Genomic DNA, 19265 nt, shown 5'->3' with positions numbered 1-19265 from the left:
TTCCTCAGAAGGAGCTTTGAACAAGTTTTGGAATTCAGATTTGAAGCTGAGCATAACCAGAAACCCCTGTGTACAAACTTTTTTTTTTTCTTTCTTCCCCTCTCGTTTCCTACAGAAGAGAAGTGAGAGAAGAAATAATTTTACTCTAGGGAAATGCATAATTTAGAAGCTGTCTGCATGTATAAGAAAACAGACTCTGTGGCTGCTCTATAAACCCAGACTGGCAGCCAGGGCTCGTTGTTTCCTTTTCTTCCTTCAGTGTTTGTATAAGACTGATGGGACCCACGCTCCTAGTGCTCCCCACTGGGCAGCTAAGGCTGTGGACTTCAGAAGCTGGCCTGGGGAAAGCCTTGAGCTCATTTCCCTGCTTGCCTTTCCTATTTTCTACCCTGACCTACCACCCCTTTCTTTCCTGGAGATAACTGCCCTTCCTGCGAGTGAAACAGAGGTATTGGAAAGTTCAAGGGTATTTCAGGAAACCCTAGGCAGGGTACTTGTCTCTTTCTACCACCTGTAACACCTCAACACCCAACACCATTGGTCTACCATGGGTTTTTGTTTTGACCAGACTCACCTTACCTGCTATCAAAAGATGTCCATGGTGAGAAGGAGGGGCTCTGGGTCCAAGGGGTCATGATCTTCCTTCCTCATCTCCTATTATGGCCAGGCCTAACTCTGAGGTAAAGCTAGGGAAACTAATTCTCACTTCCAAATTCTTCCAAGTATTTCTGTACTGTTCAGTTTACCCTGATTTCACGTCTTTAAAAATAGTGGTGGGGAGACCAAGCAGGGAAAACACTATACCTGGGCCCCTGTAAGTATGAATCCCTTCAATAGTTGGACACCTCATGTGTAATTGGTCATCCTGAATGTGGAGCCACTGTTGTCCTTCAGCCTAATGCTGGCCCATGCTGTTGGCCATTCAGGAAGATATACAGAGTCCTAGAGGTATAGTGAGGGTATAGTGGCTCTCAGTGACTGCTGTGGTGGGAAGGATATCAGGGAGGAGGGCAGCATCCCTTTGGAAGATTTGGTTAGTGAGGTTTAGAGGAAAAAGAGGACTATGATTTGCAACTTTCTCTAAACATCCAGATGGATCCCAGACACAACCCAGAAGATCTGATTTTATTTGTCTTCCTCCCCCGGCTCTCTAAATAATTTTATCTTCAAAGCATGATGCAGGCATTAATTAACACTGTGGCTCTCCTGGGAGGTAGGCAAGTGGGAACACCACCCCTGTTAGTGAAGCCCAAGGAATAGGCAGGTTCAGAAGCTTTAGGTGGGGGAGCCAGAGAAGCAGGGTATGTATTGAGGTTTTGCCCTCAGACCTTTACTTGGACATAGCCTGGAAGCCACCCACTTTCTCAGTGTCCTTGGTTCCTAGTAGAATAAAATTGCTGAGGCAATGGCAGAAGAGATGTTTGGCACTGTGGGATGACTAATGGGAACTTTGAGGGTTGAGGAGAGATTCTGGTAAAATTCACTGTCATTGTGAATTTTAGATGCAGGGGTCTGATTGTGCCATTTGTTTCATTCATTTCCTTGCTTGCTTTTCAAACAAACAAACAAACAAACAAACAAAAAAAGTACTAAGCATCTATTTCTGGGCAAGGTATGGCAAAAGAGCTTGCTAACCATAAGGGACCCTGCTGGTTGGGAACTTGATCCTTTGTATCCCATGCTTGATCCATAAAGCAAAGGGTGGGATGGAGCATGGTGGTTTCTGCTGGTAAGTGGTTTCAAGTGTTGGAAGACTCCAGGTATCTGGAAATGGATGAGACATATATCTGTGACTGTTGATGTAGTGACTTTGTAGAGGCTGAACTTTGCCTTTTCCTTTAGCCATATATCTTGGTTGGCTCAGAAGAGGAGGCCCTTAGGAATCTTCTCCCTGGGGCTACAGGTGGCGCATCCTTAAGCCTGGCCTCTTATAGGGTCCCCTAAGAATGGTGATCATGCCCATTTCTGAATGTTGGTGGAGGGTAGGTGGGGTGGCTGTTGAGTACCCTGAGTTGATACTGAACCTCCAACTCTAGAAAAGCAGCAACACTGGGATCTCCAGTAGTTTCTTTCTCATTCATTGGACATCTTGGCAATGATGACAAGAGACAGAGAAGGGGTCATTTTTTCCTATAAATGTTGCCCTCTCTCTTGGGTGGCACTTGGACTCTACTTGCTTTTCAGGAAGCCCTGTTCCATCAGTTAATGATATTCCCCTTATCTTGGCACTGCAGGCTGCTGAGAACCAGCCCTAGACCTCTGCTTGAGGGTCCTTCCTCTGAAGACATCACCAGTGTGTGGAGCGTGCCCCACACTCACCCCCTGCCAAACCACGGCCTTTACCTGTGTCTTCCGGTGTTTCCCGTGCGACCCATCCTGTGGGAGTGCCTCGTGGGCCACTCCAGAGTTCACTCCACGCTCTACGGCGCCAATGGTGAAGATGACAAGATCCAAGACTTTCCAGGCATATTTGCCTTCCTGCCACCGGACCTACAGCTGCATTCACTGCAGAGCCCACTTGGCCAATCATGATGAACTCATTTCCAAGGTACATGTTCCCTGCAGGCCTTGCTTGCCCACCCCGGGTGTGGGGGGCATTTCTGGCTCATAAGGTTGCACAGGTTTATAAACTCTCCCAAAGAGCCCGGGATATTTGTGGGTTTTTTGTTTTGTTTTGTGTTTTGTTTTTACAGGTTCCCTTCCTGGCTGTCTCAGTCAACTGAGAAATAACTCTGAGTTGGAGGGAGAGTGTACTAGTTTAGTATGTAATTTTGGAAATTAAATGTCATCCCTGTTGGTGGCTGGGGGAGCTGGTGGCTCACAGGCCAGAGGGGAGAGGGGCTGAAGAGTGATTGGAGCCTTTTGCTAGGCTGGCTTAACTCAGGTTGGCAGGTGAATGCCATGTAGAGGGCTGCATGCCTGGAAAGTGAGCTCTAAGAAAGGTGGTAGGGGCAGGATATCTTAGAGGAGGCACTTCTTAGCTGACATGAGAAAGGATATTGCCTGCTAAGCCCCCTGGGAAGGTTACAAGATGACTGAGTTACTAAAATGGGTGTCCTTTGGGGAGGACCAAAAGTGGCTTGGTAAAGAGCTGACCCTGTCCTGTGGGGATCTTTAGGGCTTCTACATGAGATAATATGGTGTGACACTTGATCAAAATTAGAAGAAATAATGGACCCTATTTTCCTGGAAAGGCATTAGCAACTGCTTCCTAAAGTTGGGGCAGGGAGATTATTAATAAATCAGTAAACAGCCCAGTTGTTCAATCCGGGAACTGGCTCCTTCAGGCAGCATTCTCAGGGTGGTAGCTACCTCCCTCCTGGCCCTAAATTCCCATGAGAGGAGAAATGGGTTTTACTAGGCTGCACAAAAAGGATAAAGATCATGGGGACCTTTTCCCTCTAAAAACCATCCTTCCTCAGAACCTGGACTTCATGCCATTAAGTAAAAAAACAAGCCAACCTGTAATCATACCCAGACTAAATTAAAAAAAAAAAAAGTGCTCTTGATCTGTTTACAAGAACTTCTAGAAAAGGTGGCATCACCTTTCCCTGGCTCTGGCTCGATAGCCCAGCCAGAGAGAAGGCTGGGAGATGAAGGGTCAGTAGTTCTAGAACAGTCCCTAGACTGTTGTTCTAGAACAACCATGTGTGGTTGTGGGGCTTCTCAAATCAGGACTAAGAATGGAAGTCCTCCTTCTAGGCCTATTCCAAGATCTAGGGTTACTACAGAGTTTGAATCCTAGAGCCCTCAGAGTCTTGACCTCTGGCCCGCTTTTACTTCTCTAGGTTTCTGCTCATTACTTTCCTTTATGCCATTTATGTTCCAGCTAGCCTGTAGCTCCCTTCTCTGTCAATAGACTCATCTTGTCTCAGATTCAGCTTGAATCTTTTGGGAACCCCTCAAGTCTGGAATTCTGGATGTGGGGAGGCTGTGTCAGTGAGGAAAGAGAGGATCAGTCCTCTTTGCTTTGGAAGGGGGCCTACAAGCTTGGAGGGAAAATGTGAGCTGTCCTATTTCTGGAAATCTCCAGGGAAAAATGGAAGTCAAGACATCTTTTTAATACCACGAGAGAGTGCTATGTATCATAAGAAATCGAGGTAACAATAAAATGTATTTTAGCACCTTCTATGTATTAAAAACTGCTACTTGACACTTTGTAAATGTTACCTCACTTAACCCTCATAAGAAGACTTTAAGGTAGGCTATAGTAATCATTTTATGGATGGAGAAGTTGAGACTCATACAGGCTGTCCAAGAATGCAAATTGGAGGCTTAAAGGAGAGAGAGCAATTACTTTGAGTGTGTTCAAGAAGGATTTCTGGAAGGGGTGGTATTTGAGCTGGGTCTTGTGAGATGTACAGAAAGGAACGTGTGGAGATGGTAGTGGCCTTCCACACTGATGTTTGGAGCCTGGTATTCAGGGCCTTGGACAATCTGGCCTTTTGAGTTTGATTTCTTGCCAGTTCGTTGCTTTATTTTCCAACCACTTGGAACTAAGCAACATCCCTGAATATGCAGATGGGGGTATTTCAGTCCTCTGTGCCTCAGCCAACAGCATCCCTTCTTCCTCACCTCTTTCCTCTCTCCCAGGAACTTTTATACATTCTCCTTCATCTGGGACCATATCTACTAGTTTGGTGTCTCTGGGTTAGAACCTGACCCATGGCAAGAGCTCAGTAAATGAATGGATAAACAGATGGGTGGAGCCTGACCCTTAGGAGAAGACCAGTGATGAGCAAAAAAATGTCTTTGTTGGCCTCATGTCCTCCTTCCTGCCCCTTCTGGGGCAGAAAGGCTCGTTCACAAGTCCAGGCCAAAGTCAGCACAGGCTTCAGTTTCACTGGCCACAACCGGTGCACAGATGGGGTGCATTAGAGCTTGATGATTTAAAAAGTTGGGTTAAATGCCTGGCTGTGGGGAGAGGGTGAGGGAACTGTGGCTGGCACGGCACAAAGATTCCTTTATTTCATTCCGCAGCCACCCCCAGCATTAAATAATCTATAGATTCTTATGCAGGTCCACTTAACGGAAAGATCACTGCCCCAGCCCCCTCCTTGGAAAATGGGCCTTTCTTTTCATTTTGTTTCTCTCTTCCATTTAAGAAAGTTCAGGGAGAGAATGTTTCTCCTGTTCTCCCCTCTTGACATAATCTCTTATGCGGTTTCAGAATCTGCCCAGTGGGAGTTAGGAGCTGGGAAGCAGATAACTGGAGCAGCAGTGTAATTAAATGATACTTTGTACTTGTAATAGAGCCTTTCATCTGGAAGCCTGACATTCCGTTGTTTGGTTTAAAAAAAAAAAAAAAGTGAGTCTGACTTCCTTATGGAGAAGTGAACACAAAGGTCCAGAGAACTAAAGCTCGGAGTATGTGGCTGGTAGAGAACTGGGAACAGAGTCAGGACTTTGGGCTCCCGTGGAAATGTGTAGTTGCAAAGTTTTGAACAATTAGGGTCTATACTGAGGTGGTGGAAACAATCCTGCACCAGGCTTTCCACCATCCTGGCTTGCTGTAAATCCCCAGAGGCCTCATTGCCTGGAATCAACTGTCCAACCTCTGAGTCTCAGTTTCTCACTAATAATTTTTTTTTTTTTTACATCTATTTATTTTTGAGAGACAGAGACAGCATGAACAGGGGAGGGGCAGAGAAAGAGGGAGACACAGAATCCGAAGCAGGCTCCAGGCTCCAAGCTGTCAGCACAGAGCCCGACGCAGGGCTCTAACCCACGAACTGTGAGATCACGACCTGAGCCGAAGTCAGATGCTTAACCGACTGAGCCACCCAGGCGCCCCTCAGTTTCTCACTAATAAAAGGAATGAAGTAATATTTGCTGTGTGTAATGCCCAGTAGCTAGCACTTCCTGTGTGCTTACTATGTGCCATCTCCATAACAGTCCTGGAAAGTAGATATAACCATATTTGAAGGTTCGGTGAGGAGGTTTACCTCATTGGGTTGTTACGAGGCTGGATGAGATCATGGGTGTGGGGGTGGTTGGCAAATCACAAAGCTCCTATGCAAATACATAGTGTAGTCCCTTTGCTTCTCTTGGTCCAAAGTGGGATTGGGGGTGACGGAGGGGATTGTTCTTGCCTGATACCAAGCAAATTTAGTCTAGCTAAGGTAGTTTCACTTTAGAACCTGGAGCCCAGGAGTTTGATTTAAGAGGAAAAGGCCATAGAAGAGGACGACAGTAAAGTTTGTGTGTGTGTGCACAAAGGTAACAGCATTGCTCTGTAGGATGGGGGTGGGGGTGCTTTTTGAATTGATGACAGAACTATCTAGGGAATGTGCTGAGACATCCTACATTTTCTTAGGGGGTGTTGTGGTCTAAATGCTGGAGTGTTTGCATGCAGAGGTATTTTAAGTTGGCATGAGGAATTGCTCACATTGTTTTTTCTCACTTCATGGTGCAAGCCCCATTATGAAAATATACTGTGGTTATCAAATAATAATAGTTTCAGTTGGAACAGCTAGTTGCCCCAAGCGGGAACAATCGAATGCTCATTGCAGTGGAAACTAGCTATTATGGAAGCCTGGATCTTCACAAATTTTTTTCATGAAAATTTTCTGTCTGAGATCCTTCCTTTGTTTCTCTCCTGCCGACCTATCACTGTTTGATGGCATCGTGGAGCAGGATATTTGGGAATGGTGAGTTGGATTAACCTCTCACAAACTCACTTTGGGGATGATGGCTTCATTCCAAGACCCAGTTTGCTCTGGTCCTTGGAGGGAAGCTGTTGTAGGAGGCTGCAGAGTGGGTGTCCAGTGCAGGGGGAAGGTAGAAAGCTGTTTATTGCTATGTCCAATCTTCAGGTCAGATTATCTTCTGGTGGCAAATACAGAACTCCTAGAATTGCAGATCATCTAGCCCAGCCTCTCTTCATGAGGAAACAGGCTGTGGGCAACTTAGTGACTGGCCTGAGGTTCCACAGCCGCAGAACCACACATCTGTATTTCGTGCTCCCTCAGCTGTGCTCTGTGTGAAGAGCTCTGGCTTTTTTCAAGCACTGGGCCTCCTTGTGAGGCTGGGAGGTTTTAGGAGGCCAGTTCTTTTTGTTCCCTGTAGGGTTCCATTTGCCTTACAGCAGTAGCATTTTGGTTTTCCTTGCCTGCTTAGATGTAAGGTACAGCATTGCTTTGAGAAAAGTGGTGAGGAGGAGGGTGTTCTGAGGCCATGTATTGGTCTAGTGGCTACTGAGAGGCCCCCTTTGCCCGCCGTGGCTTCTGAACCTCTGCTTCTGAGCACTAGTGTTCAACACCAGTGATTCTCAAAAAGACTAGTACCCATAACACAGTGGCTTGTAGGTAGTGGACATAGAGGGGTGCTAATGTGGAAGTCCAGAGATCTGTTCTATCCTTTCCATTCTACTCGTCAGGGATGTGTTTCTCTTCATTTACACCACCCACCAGCTTGTCTTTAATGTATAATAAATATCCTGGAAAGTTCGATGTTAAAAATAAATATAAGAATAGAATTTCTAAAAATCCACTCATTTCTTTTTCTCTAAGTGTCTTGAAAATGTTATAGTGAGGGGCACCTGGGTGGCTCAGTCGGTTAAGCATCTGACTTCGGCTCAGGTCGTGATCTCGCGGTCCGTGAGTTTGAACCCCGCGTCGGGCTCTGTGCTGACAGCTCAGAGCCTGGAGCCTGTTTCAGATTCTATGTCTCCCTCTTTCTCTGATCCTCCCCCATTCATGCTGTCTCTCCCTGTCTCAAAAATAAATAAACGTTAAAAATAAAATTAAAAAAAAAAAAAAAGAAAATGTTATAGTGAGCTTTGGATTGTATTTAGTAGTGTTAATGACAGCTGTGTCACAGCAAGCAGTATAATTCATAAAGAATATATACGATATGATGTGGCTCTTGAAGATAATTCTGAGCTTTCCTAACTAGCAAAATATATGTTGAATTCCAATTTTATTAATTGAAAGGTTTTTGTGTCCAATGGATATGTGACAACGATTCTTAAAAAAACTGTAATGCAGTAAAATTAGTATTTCTATTCTAGCAGGAGGGGAAAACTAGATTATATGTAAACCTATAGATGTTTATAGCATAAAAAATGAAATTTTTGTTTCTGAAATAACGTGACCTATGATTGTACCAGAGTTGCTGATGGGCTTTAAGAAAAAAGATGTCAGTAACAACCATGTTGGTAGGACCCATACCATAGTGGGTACCTTTGCTTCTTTTGCAGTGTTTGTTGGTTTCCTAAACAGCATTTCTGAGGTACAGCAAAGGCAGAAGTGATAAATTATGGAAGAGTTCCAACATAAACCAGTAAGCCCCGTTTAAAAACACATTCAATCAATTTAGCTTTTGTAAAACCTTAAATCACTGACTTCTTTTTCCCAACTATCTGACCTTTGAAAGCCCTAATCTTCTGATGAAGTGATAGTTCTGGAGGAGTGCAAAAGGGCTGTCTGTTGATCACTTGGGAAGGGGTGACAGATCTTATACAGAAAACCTCCAAACAAAGGGATATGGTTAGATTACAGTGTTCCTTGGTGAAAAGAAACCATTTGAAGCATGTAAGGGGTAGTATGTTATGGTATCTTTTCTCCATTGGGACAGAGAATGAATCACTTCAGCGTAGGATAAGTCATAAATTATTGCTAGGTTAAATTGTATAGCCTGATTGTTCGAACATAGAACCACCTTCACTGGATCTCAGAGGCCACTGGGAGGTGGGGGTGGAGGGCAGTGGGGGCTGTGCCTGTACATGCAGTTTTGTCTCATGGGCACTGTTCTGTAATTGCACATGTACTCAATATGTACTCTGTGTAGCACTCTAGTAGATATTATAATATTACCCTCAAGGATTTTATCCTCAAGGAACTTGGACTCTAGCTGGGAGATAATAGGTTCATAAGTCATCCCTTCTTGAAATTTGTATTTCACCTTATGTTTATCTTAGGGCACTTATCACAGTGTAACAGCACATATCTCCATTAGCTTGTGAAATGCTTGAGGAGATAATTGTGATACCATCTTTGTTTCTCCAGCACTCTGCACAGCTCCCAAAGACTGGTAGATTTTCAGTGAATATATGAACAAATGACAATTATTATTCCAAAATAGAGACAGACATAAGAGGGTCTTAATTTGGAGCTCATGGACTGGCTTCAGGGAATCTCTGAAACTGTATGTTCAATTCTATGTGCATATCTGTTTTTCAAGAGAGGGTTCCGTAGCTTTCTGCAGGCTCTCAAAAGTTGTTGATCAAAAAAACCCAAAAAAGACACCATTAAAATCCATCTGTCTAGGAATTGAAGTTCTGGGAAGACTTGGTAGAATAAGTGACATTGAGGTGTGCCTTGAAGCAAGAACCTGGACATGCGGAAATGGATGGGGAGGGACCAGTAAAAAGAGCAGCGTGAACAAAGAAGTGCAGGCAGGAAGCATGAGGGAGCAGCCATTCCTATAGGTTAGATGTTGAGGAGCTGTGTGAAAACAGGTCGAAGGAGTTGAAGCCAGACTGTTGGGAGAATAGAAGTCCTGGCTTTATACTGCTGGCAGTTGGGTGCCACTGAAACTTTTGAGCAAGTAATGACACAGCCAGAAAGAGCTTCGCTTTGAGATGGCAAATGTTGTCACAGTGTGGTAGGTGAACTACTAAAGAAGAGACCAGAGATGGAGGAACCAGTGCGTATGCATTGCAGTGATCTACAGGTGTTTGGGGCACATGGAAGTTATGCAGTGAAGTTTTGTTGAGCATTGCTTGGGAAAGAAATATAAGCATTCTAAGGTTTAAAATATTCTATCACTTGTAGTCATGAACAAGAGGAATTGAGTTTAGGAGGTCATACTCTGGATGGGAGACAGACCTGTCCCATAGTCATACCTGCTCCCTGTGAAAATTAATGATCTAGGCACGAGTAGAATTGCTCACCAATTTATTGTAGAGGAGCTGCTAGCGACCAAGTCTGGTGAATCATCTGTGGATTTTTTTTTTTTTTTTTTTGCTACAGACTGCAGGCAGCTGGAGCATGAATCTGCTCAAATGTGATCCTTTCTATGTGGTTGCTTTAAATACCAAAAGGAAATGTTGACTTGAGCTATGAGGCGTACCCTGAAAATTAACTCTGTGGTTTGCAAATGCCTGTAAGGTTCCAATCATAAGATTGGTTTGTATGTTAGTGTTTTGGCATTCAATAAGGAGGCTGATGATTGCAAGCTTGTGTACTTAGGATCCAAAGAAACTCTTTTCACAGGGTGTCTTTCCTGAGAAACAAGAAGTAGGTACAGGACCCCTGCCCTGTGTTTTTATTTGAGCATTGGCACTGCCTCTGTCTCTGGAATAGTAAAGCTGCACCAATGCTGGTTTGGCTGTTTTGTTTTTTGGGGCCTGACCAGAATCCACCGTCATATGCTGATTGTTCAGTTCAATAATATTTTTTGTATTTCAAACAACTTGCCAGGCTCTGGGCTGGGTGCTAGGGATAGAGAGATGAAGCCAATATGATTCCTGTACTTATTATCTTTGAGGTACTTGGGAGTGTAAGCCTCACTGTGGGGGCAAAAGAGTGTTACAGATGAGGTTGTGTTGGTAACCTAAAAAAAAAAAGAGGATGAAAAATCTACATTGTTGCTTTACTACTATTTATTGAACATCTACTGTGTGCTAGGGGGCCCTTTAGACATTTTCCTTATTACTCCATCACTTACTTTACCACCTCCCCTCAAGGTGGGAATTAAGCGACTTTTCTAAGGTCGTAGGTTACCAGGAAGCTGTGTGGGATACAGGTCTAGATAGGTCTATGCCTTCTTTACCATAGCTTGACAGTCATGACCTAAGTGGCTCCATTTGGCATCAACTGTCTTCTGGTCTCTCATTAATATTGGTGGTAAATCCTACCCTGTATTCCCTCCTATCATTTGCCTTGTCTGAAAAGTCCTTCTTCCTTTCTCTCTATTCACTCTCTACGCATTTCTGAAGACTGGTTTAAGTATTTTCTAGGTTGTCTTGCTGGACTGTAGGAGTCCCTCCCTCCACTGAACGCCTATAGAAGTTCACTGTCTGGTTGTTCATTTGGTAGTTAATAATGACTGTCTTGTAATAATATGGTCTGTGTTATTGTGGTTATGGGCACTTTTTACATGTAATTGTGTTGCTTCCTAATAAGATTCTAAATGACCTGGAGTCGTAGACTCTCAGAACATTAGAGCTAGAGGGGCCTTTGAACCTAGATGTTCCCCTTCAGCTCCTCATTTTACAGATTAGGAAACCAAAGACCAGAGAAACTGAGTGCCTCTTGACTTTGTACTTTGCCACCTCCTCTCTGCCATACCACCTACTGCCTTACATATAACTCGTGCTTGTAGATGCTGGAGGCAGGTCTAGGGGAGAGGGCTGATGGCTAAAACAGAAGCATCAAGGTGTATGATCTTGGGCAAGACTGTGCTCTGTAGCTTTCCTTTTTCTTCATCCATCCAAATGAGGCATTGATTAGACTGTCATTAAAGTGTTCCATCTCTCCCTTTTTCTGATTCTAGTACATCATTATCAGAAGATAATGCAAGGCAACATAACTTAGTGGTTAACAATGCAATCTCTGAGCCAGACTACCTGGGTTCAAACCCTGACTTCTTTCTTCACTTAGTGGTTATGCAAGTTGAATAACCTCTCTGTGTCTTAATATCCCATTGGGAAAATGGGATTACTATTAATATTAGATACCTGTAAGGTTTTTGTGGAAATGAAGTGAGGTGATCAATATAAGGTACTTCTCAGAGTGCCTGACATAATAGTAAATGCTCCATAAAGGCTGATACTTGCTATCTATGAATACTCATTAAGCAAAACCAAAGTAGCAAACATTCCCAGATCCTGGCACCCCTAGTAGTCCTGGTAAACAGTTCCTTCCTTTTGTCTGAGTCTCAGCTATACAATTACCAGTGGTCTTCTGAGACCTCTATAAACATTGAATCTCTTGCTCCTTATAATTCCAAAGGGACTAGCAGGTTTCTGGAGGTGATTAAATAACAGTGGCAGCCTCTGCTCTTGGACAGGTGGGGTTGGGCTTACCTGCAAACAGCTGTCAAGCCTCTCCAAAATTTAAATGGAAAAATCTGCCCCTGCCCTCTTCCCATCTAAGCTGTCAGATGGCGAGTTTTCCTCTGACCCACACGTCAACCAGTTACAGAGACCTTAGACTACTGTGACAACAGCAACCCAGGCAACCTGGGTGTTGGAGCCATAGCTGAGAATTGCTAGTCGGTCTGGTTCACCCTGGGATGCTTCATGGGGGGGGGGGGGGGGATGTGGAGAGGTTCTTTTGAAAGAAGCTATTTTCATTATCTTTAAAAAAACAAACCCCAAAAGAATCTCTGATACCTTTGTTTGCAAAGCACTCAGCCAGCTCCTGAAGGGAGGGTTTGACCTGGTGACCCAGAGCATTGTCTCTGAGGTCAGGGCTGCCTAACCCGGGGAGCTTTAGCTCTCCGCTTCCCTCCCCTCCCCTCCCTTGCTTATTGCTAGTGGCTGGAGTGTGACTCAGGGAAGGAGGGGGGAGGAGAGGAAGAGAGGAGGAGATGGCTCCACCAGCTGCTGCTAAAAACAACAACATCTAATCAGTCCATGAACTCCCTCCCCTCCCAGACCAGTGATGAGAGAGGCTGAGCAGGTGGCGCTGGCTCTCCCCTCCCTTCTGCCTCCAACACCTTTGGTCCTTTGAAGGGACAACTTATATTGTCAGAAGGAAAATGATCTAACTTTGGGGGCCCAGGAAACTCCTTTTCCTCCCTGTTAGGGCTGGTCCCAACAACAGCATTTGCTTTAACTCTCCAACAGATACCGGAGGGGACAGAAAAGTTTTTCCTTGCCCAAACAAAAGATCCCAGAATGAAACCTCCTGCACTGAACCCTACCATTTGTTCCACATTTAGCGACTCCTCTCACATGTTAGGTATTGGGACTATAGTGGCAAACAGATGTATGCTTTGCCCTCAGCCACCTTGTGCCCAGGACCCTTTGGTCACTGGAAAGCCCATTATCTGCAGAAGCAGCTGGTGGCAGTAGAAGGGATCCCCATCTGTACCTGGTACCCAGGGCTGTCTGGGGCAGCCAAGAAACCAACATTTCCATATTGTTTTCCATCCAATTTGCCTAATTTCCATGAGATGCCCAACTGTGCAGAACTTTTTTCTTCACTGTCCCTGTCCTCTGCTGCAATGTCAGCCTAGGCTCTCCCAGGCTGGCAAAACTGCCAGCTAGGCTCTTGCAGCTCGAGGTGGCCGGAGAATTAGACCCACTGTTCTCTGATGTGGCTTTGGAGGAATGTCTGTTCTCAGGAACAGGCCTCTAACCATTGGGTGCTGGTTGCTTTGTTTACTTCTGAAAGCTGCACAATTTTACCCTCAGTCCCTCCCCTCTAGATGCAGAATGTTCTAAATGACAGGTAGGGCTCTGAGGAGCCCTTTAAAGACCCCTCTTCCCACCTCCCCCTCGCCCAGACAAATTCACCCAGGAAACCAAAGGAGAGAGGAAGTTGGAGAAACCAGACTTATTGGAGCTCCTTAAGTTCCAAGTCCCCATATTTCTTGATCCTGGCTTCAGCAGGAGAGAGAAAAAGCAAAGTGTATCTGTGGGGGAGGAAAGGTCCTCCCTGTCTGTCTCCTTCTGTGTAAAAACAACAGACCAGTCTGCCCTGGGCACTGTGGGTGCAGGTACTGGGTAAACACACAGGGAAGGAAAGCAGATAAGATAAGGGCTGACAAATCTAGGTCACCAGGCTGCTGCCAGGCACCTGTATGACTGGTCACCTTGAAACTGACAGGGGCGAGGATGGACACAGACAGGCTGACCTCCCATGCCTTTGTTTATTTATTTAAAAAACATTTCCTAAGCACCATTATATGTTAGGCCATGTGCTAGGTGTTTCAGGCCCCTCTGTGTCTCTGTCAGGCAAAATCTCCTGAATCCCAGGCCTGTAACCAGTGCTTAAAAAAGAAATGACATCATGCAAAAGCCACTTGGTCCACTACCTTCCAGGGTGGGGGCAACCAGTCTCTTGGTAGAAGGGAGGGGCCTCTTTGGAGTCTTCATTCCCTCTTCCTGCAGCTAAATGGTTGGCAAAATTTTCTGCAAAGGCCAGATAGTAAATTTTTAGGTGCTGCTGGCCATATGGTCTCAACCATCCAACTCTGCAGCCATAGAGAATACATAAACAAATGAGCATAGCCGTGTTCCAGTTAAATACTTCTGAAACAGGTAAGAAGCTCAGTTTGGCCCTTGCACATTATTTGCTGATTCCTAGGCTACAAGATGGGAACCAGTTGTGAAATGCATGTTGGAGAAATATGTTTATGTGATTTCAGGAGGAATCTAAAGCCAACACAGTGGTTACATTTGCTATAGATAGTGTAGGAGCTGACACACTGTGTTCGTTGAGTAGTTCCGTTTGACACTGTGGTGTCAACTGCATAGGCCAAACTTCAGCCCAGCCATCTAGCACCCGCAGGTTCCCACCAAAGGTTACAAGCTGACCAAGCCAGACAGAGCACATATTTTCACACAACGTCATCACTGTAATGGGAACACAATGTGGGGCCCTGCAGACAGAGTCAGTGGCGTCACTTTCAAGTCCTGAATGAAGGGTCAAGCCACCTCTGTTCTAGGCCTGGCTCTACCACTAACTCTTCAGTGTGGCATTGAGTAAGTCGCATAACCTCTCTGACCACTCAGCACATATTGAATATGAGGCACTGGGAAAACTGCAATGGACACATGAAAATGTTTGCCCTTAAGTAGCTCGTGATCTAGTGGGGAAGACCAACAGGTAAATTATTATAAGATGTGGTGAAATACAGGCTTTGGGGAGTGGTTATTCAGGATGCTCTAGGGGCAAAGAGCAGGATGAGTTTTTTCTAAGTGAACAGAAAAAGTCGGTGGAGGGGGCAGGTCCATTCTGAGCAGAGGCAGAGAAATCCTCTAGAGGAGATGAAGCCTAAGGAATCACAGGAAGAGATGGAGAGGGTGAGAGAGGGAAGCAGGAGGTCAGGAGGTGTGGATTGCACAAGGCTCAGAAGGCCCAGCTAAGGAATTTAGATTCAGTTTTGTATGTGTAGGGAGCCATTGAAAGTGCTTTTAAAGCAAGGGAATGATAGCATTTGATTGAGATTGGACTAGAATATTATAATATAGCCTAGTTCATAAAGTCAACTCCTCCAGCTTCTATAAACTGTATATCCATGAGCTCTGTGTGAACAGGAATGTTGATATTGTATAAATAAACCCTGATAATTAAGCCAGTGCTGTAATTCACAGCCAGGCTCATTTCCTCCTTGTGATGCCTTCAGTTAATCAGAAGCCAGATAAATCATTGGCGGACACCAAACCTTCATAACTCTGAGAAGAGGGCCTTTTGGAGTTCCCTGGTTTGCTGGGCCAGGTACTCCCTTTAGCTCGACTTTCTTGTATGGCTTCTTGAAGCTCACTGAGTCATTATAAGGTGGCAATTGCACCCCCACATTTATGAGTTTTTCTATTATGTTAAAGTGAGAACTGAGCTTCAGAATTCACGTGGCTTTTGGTGTAGTCATGGGGTTTGGGACAGGGCAAAGTGAAGGGGAGAAATAGATGGCTTCTGTACTTTCCAGTGTTTTAACATATGCCTGAATGTAGTTGAAACTGGCCTTACAAAATGGGGATTCTGAGCAGAGATCCCCAAATCTGACAGCACATCAGAATAACCTGGGATAAAAAGACTGATCTTCAGGACCTACTTCCAGAAATTCCTATTCTGTAGGTCTGAATGTGACTGGGAATGAAGGCCCTGCCTAAGGGAAGGAAACAAGTCACCTAGGATACAGGACTTGAAAAGCATTCACTCTTGGGGCTGTACAAAGGCAGCACCTCAGAGCAAGGGCCTCCTTAAAGATGCTAGGTGCTGGCTTCCTGGCTTGCCTCACCCTAGTCCCAGCCTTCTCCCTGCTTTGAAGGTAGCCAGGGCATGCTGGCCCTAGTGTTCACTGTCTACCTTCTAGCACTTTCCACTCCCTGAAGGCACAATTGGTGGTTTTGACTAACACTAACATTTGTTTGAAAAAGAAGAGAACTCTTTGGAGATCTTCCTCTAATAATGATGACAGTAGTTATCATTTTACTGAGTGTTAACTAAATACCAGTGCAGTGCTGGTATTTACATCTTTTGTCTCACATCTTTTGTCTCATACCGACCCAGAGAGAGATGTACTACCATTGTTACCATTTTGGGATGAAGAAAGTGAGGCTTAGACAAATTGAATTGATCAAGGGGACCCAGTTAGGAAAGGGTGGAACCAGAATTGGAATTCAGGCATGACTCCCAGCTCATACCCTTCAGTGCTCCACCACACTGTTTCTTGCTCTAAATTAGCAGAGAAACCCAGCTCAGCCTACTCTCTTGGTGCTTCCCAGGCTGTCTGCCTGGCTCAGAAATCTCCAGGTAAACCCCTATTCCTGGGGTCTTGAACTTGAACCAAACATGACACCCTATGTTCTATATTATGGAGCATAATACCCTATGGTCTCTTTTTTTTTTCTTTTTCTTTTTTTAATGTTTATTTATTTTTGAGAGAGAGAAAGCATGAGCGCACACACAAGTGGGGGAGGGGCAGAGAGAGAGAGAGAGAGAGAGAGAGAGAAAGAGAGAGAGAGAGATGTGGGGGAGACACAGAATCTGAAGCAGGCTCGAGGTTCTGAGCTGTCAGCACAGAGCCCGATGTAGGACTCAAACTCATGAACCATGAGATCATGACCTGAGCCAAAGTCGGCTGCTTAACTGACTGAGCCACCCAGGTGCCCCTCTGGATTTTTTAAAATAGAGTTTTTTGACCCATAGAGCCATGGCAAGCAGGGGAAGGGATGAAGGAAGAGCACAGGTGATTCTCAGCAGGGGAAGAAGTTATTATTTCTTAAGCTGTTTACTAATTAGCTCCTTTTGCTCCTGAAACCAAAAAGAAGAACTCAAGAGTCAGCACGGCTCAGAAGCCCTAATTAATTTGTGGTCCAACTGGGTCAGGGAGAGTGACCCTGTGCAGTGGCTTTTTTCTTTTCAGGGACATGTGTGCCCCAGCTCACCAGGGCAGAGTTCCATAGCACTGAGGGGAGGGATTCCACCCCCCACCCCCCACCCCTGGGAGTTAGATCTCCTGTGAAGCACATGTCTGCCTATTCAGTCCCTTCCTCCCTGACCCTCTGGCTGGGCTCCTGCTGGTGTTAAGTTGCCCCAAATACTCAGTCTCTTATTTCACATCGCCAGGCAAAGATCCCACAGCCAAGGTGCCCTTTCGGCTTAGCTTTCCCATTGGCTGCTCACTGACAGATAAGCTCCTAAGAGGAGGCAAGGGGGAGGGAGGAGAGGTGGGTAACACCTGGAGCAGACCCCTTTGTCCTTTTGTCATTCTGCACAAAGCATGGGTGCTGCGGCTCCCTGCTATTGTGTTTGATGGGGCAGGCCCTGGGTGGTGGCTAGCTGCCTAGCTTTCATCTTTTATTGGTACAACTGTACATAGGCTTAGGCTTTACCTAAGGGTGGAAATTGGAGGCTGAAAGTTTTTAAGTGTCAAGAGACAAGGAAACTCTGTATTCAGTGTGTGGGCTGGAAGAATGCAGGAGCTTCTGAGCCAGGCTCCGTTTCTGCATAATCTGCTATGGCCATGGCCTGCAGACTCCCTGTCCAGACCTTGCAGAGATGTTTCATTCCTTGGGCTGGGTGGAACTGAGACGTGAGTACTGCTCCTAGTCAGGAGGGGGATGAAGCCAGCGGACAAAATGTTCCTGTGCCTGGACGACCAGCCACAGCACAGCCTGGGTCCCTGGGAATTGAGATGAAACCTTTCCTCTTTCTTTAGCCAACCCATATCTTGAGTAACAGATGAGTTACTGCCAGACAAACTGGTTTTAATTTACCTTTTTGAAGAGATAGATGCACTTAAAATAAAAATGAGCAGGAAGTTTGCACAGTTAGCATTGCCAGTCTCACCGCTGTCGGGAGTGAACATGTGCTCCTGGACTTCCACAACTTCTCTCTTCTCTGTCACTTGCAACCAGAGCAAATCCCTGGAACCTGGTTATAGGGATTGTTATGTTATGTGGAGTTGATCTATCAGTCAGGAAATTTCCTCAAGAAGAGGTCCTCAACTAGGGCCTCCAAATACAACCCTGTAGGTAGATGCCAGCATGACAGAACCCAAGAACTGGGCATCTATGTATAAGTTGGTCTTGAGTATCCAGAGACTATTTAAGAATGTGTACAGAAAGGTAGCAATTAAATGTTTGTCTTGGAATAAGCCTGGCCTCTGCATTCTCCCAGGAGCCCTCGCCTAGGGAAGATGATTAAAAATAGATCTGAGTAGCACTTCCTGCCTGGCAGATGGCTGATAGCAAATGCTAGGGCTTGCAGCTAGCTGACCTTTCCTTTCTGAAATCTGCTCTGTGTTTCCATGATGCTAATTGAGTCCCTCTCTAGACCTAAGCAAAGAGCTGGCTGCAAAAAAAAAAAAAAAAAAAAAAAAAACAAACCAAAAAAACCCCAACAAGGTTTGCTGTCCTGGCTGGGCTCAGTTCATGGAGCAACTTGAAAGTGCTGGAATTCGCATGGAAACACCCACTCTGTGGTCCAACTGGCTGGTCCTTGTTTAAAAACTAACAAGTTCTGCTTTCAAATTTGCTGCCCAATGCTGTTAAGGATCCCACACCCTGTCCACCCCCATCAATAAGAAAAAATTAGTGGAAAGGGGAGTGGTAAGAATGTCCTATGTTAGATGTGTACACAATAGACAATGCTTACACTCACTTCAAAACAAAGTAGGTGCCCAAAAGAGAGGCAGGGACTTCTTGAGATCTGGCTTTCAGGAGTGGTTCTATCCCACTCAGCTATCTTTCCTCACTTATAAAACACTGATAATACTTGAGACAATGCCCTTAGGTGGTATCAAACTATGGAAGACACAAGATATGATTGCAAACATCTAGGGACCTCTGCTGGCTTCTCAAGGAGTTATTACCCTCTCCTAGGAAGGGGATGGGGATATATGTACATGGGTTGTGCTGAGACTGTGCTAAGTGCTTATGTTTCTTCAAATCTTACTTCCTCTCCAAGGAATGCCCCTGCTAAATCTCCCCCCCCCCAAATGATCTCATCTTCTTCAGTTCCATTCATGTTCTCAAAAACTCCTTTAATGTCCATAATGTGTCACAAGGATACACATTGTTTTATACATATTTTGTGTATTTTAGTCCTGTTTTCTATTTAGCTAGATTATAAGCACCTTCAGGG

The 19265-nt window shown here is 45.1% G+C and overlaps 1 protein-coding gene across 1 annotated transcript in view; it reads left to right on the top strand.

Moving 5' to 3' along the window:
• YPEL2 (yippee like 2) overlaps positions 1 to 19265 on the top strand; it is a 62054-nt gene that overhangs the window by 19750 nt on the left and 23039 nt on the right. Inside the window, exon 2 of the mRNA XM_027034255.2 lies at positions 2235 to 2548. Within this exon, the coding sequence (XP_026890056.1) occupies positions 2432 to 2548 (117 nt within the window). The 5' untranslated portion in view covers positions 2235 to 2431. The remainder of the gene's footprint in view (positions 1 to 2234; positions 2549 to 19265) is intronic.

The sequence above is a fragment of the Acinonyx jubatus genome, chromosome E1, assembly GCF_027475565.1.
Source record: "Acinonyx jubatus isolate Ajub_Pintada_27869175 chromosome E1, VMU_Ajub_asm_v1.0, whole genome shotgun sequence".
NCBI lineage: Eukaryota > Metazoa > Chordata > Mammalia > Carnivora > Felidae > Acinonyx > Acinonyx jubatus.
This window is presented reverse-complemented; position numbering and strand designations above follow the sequence as displayed.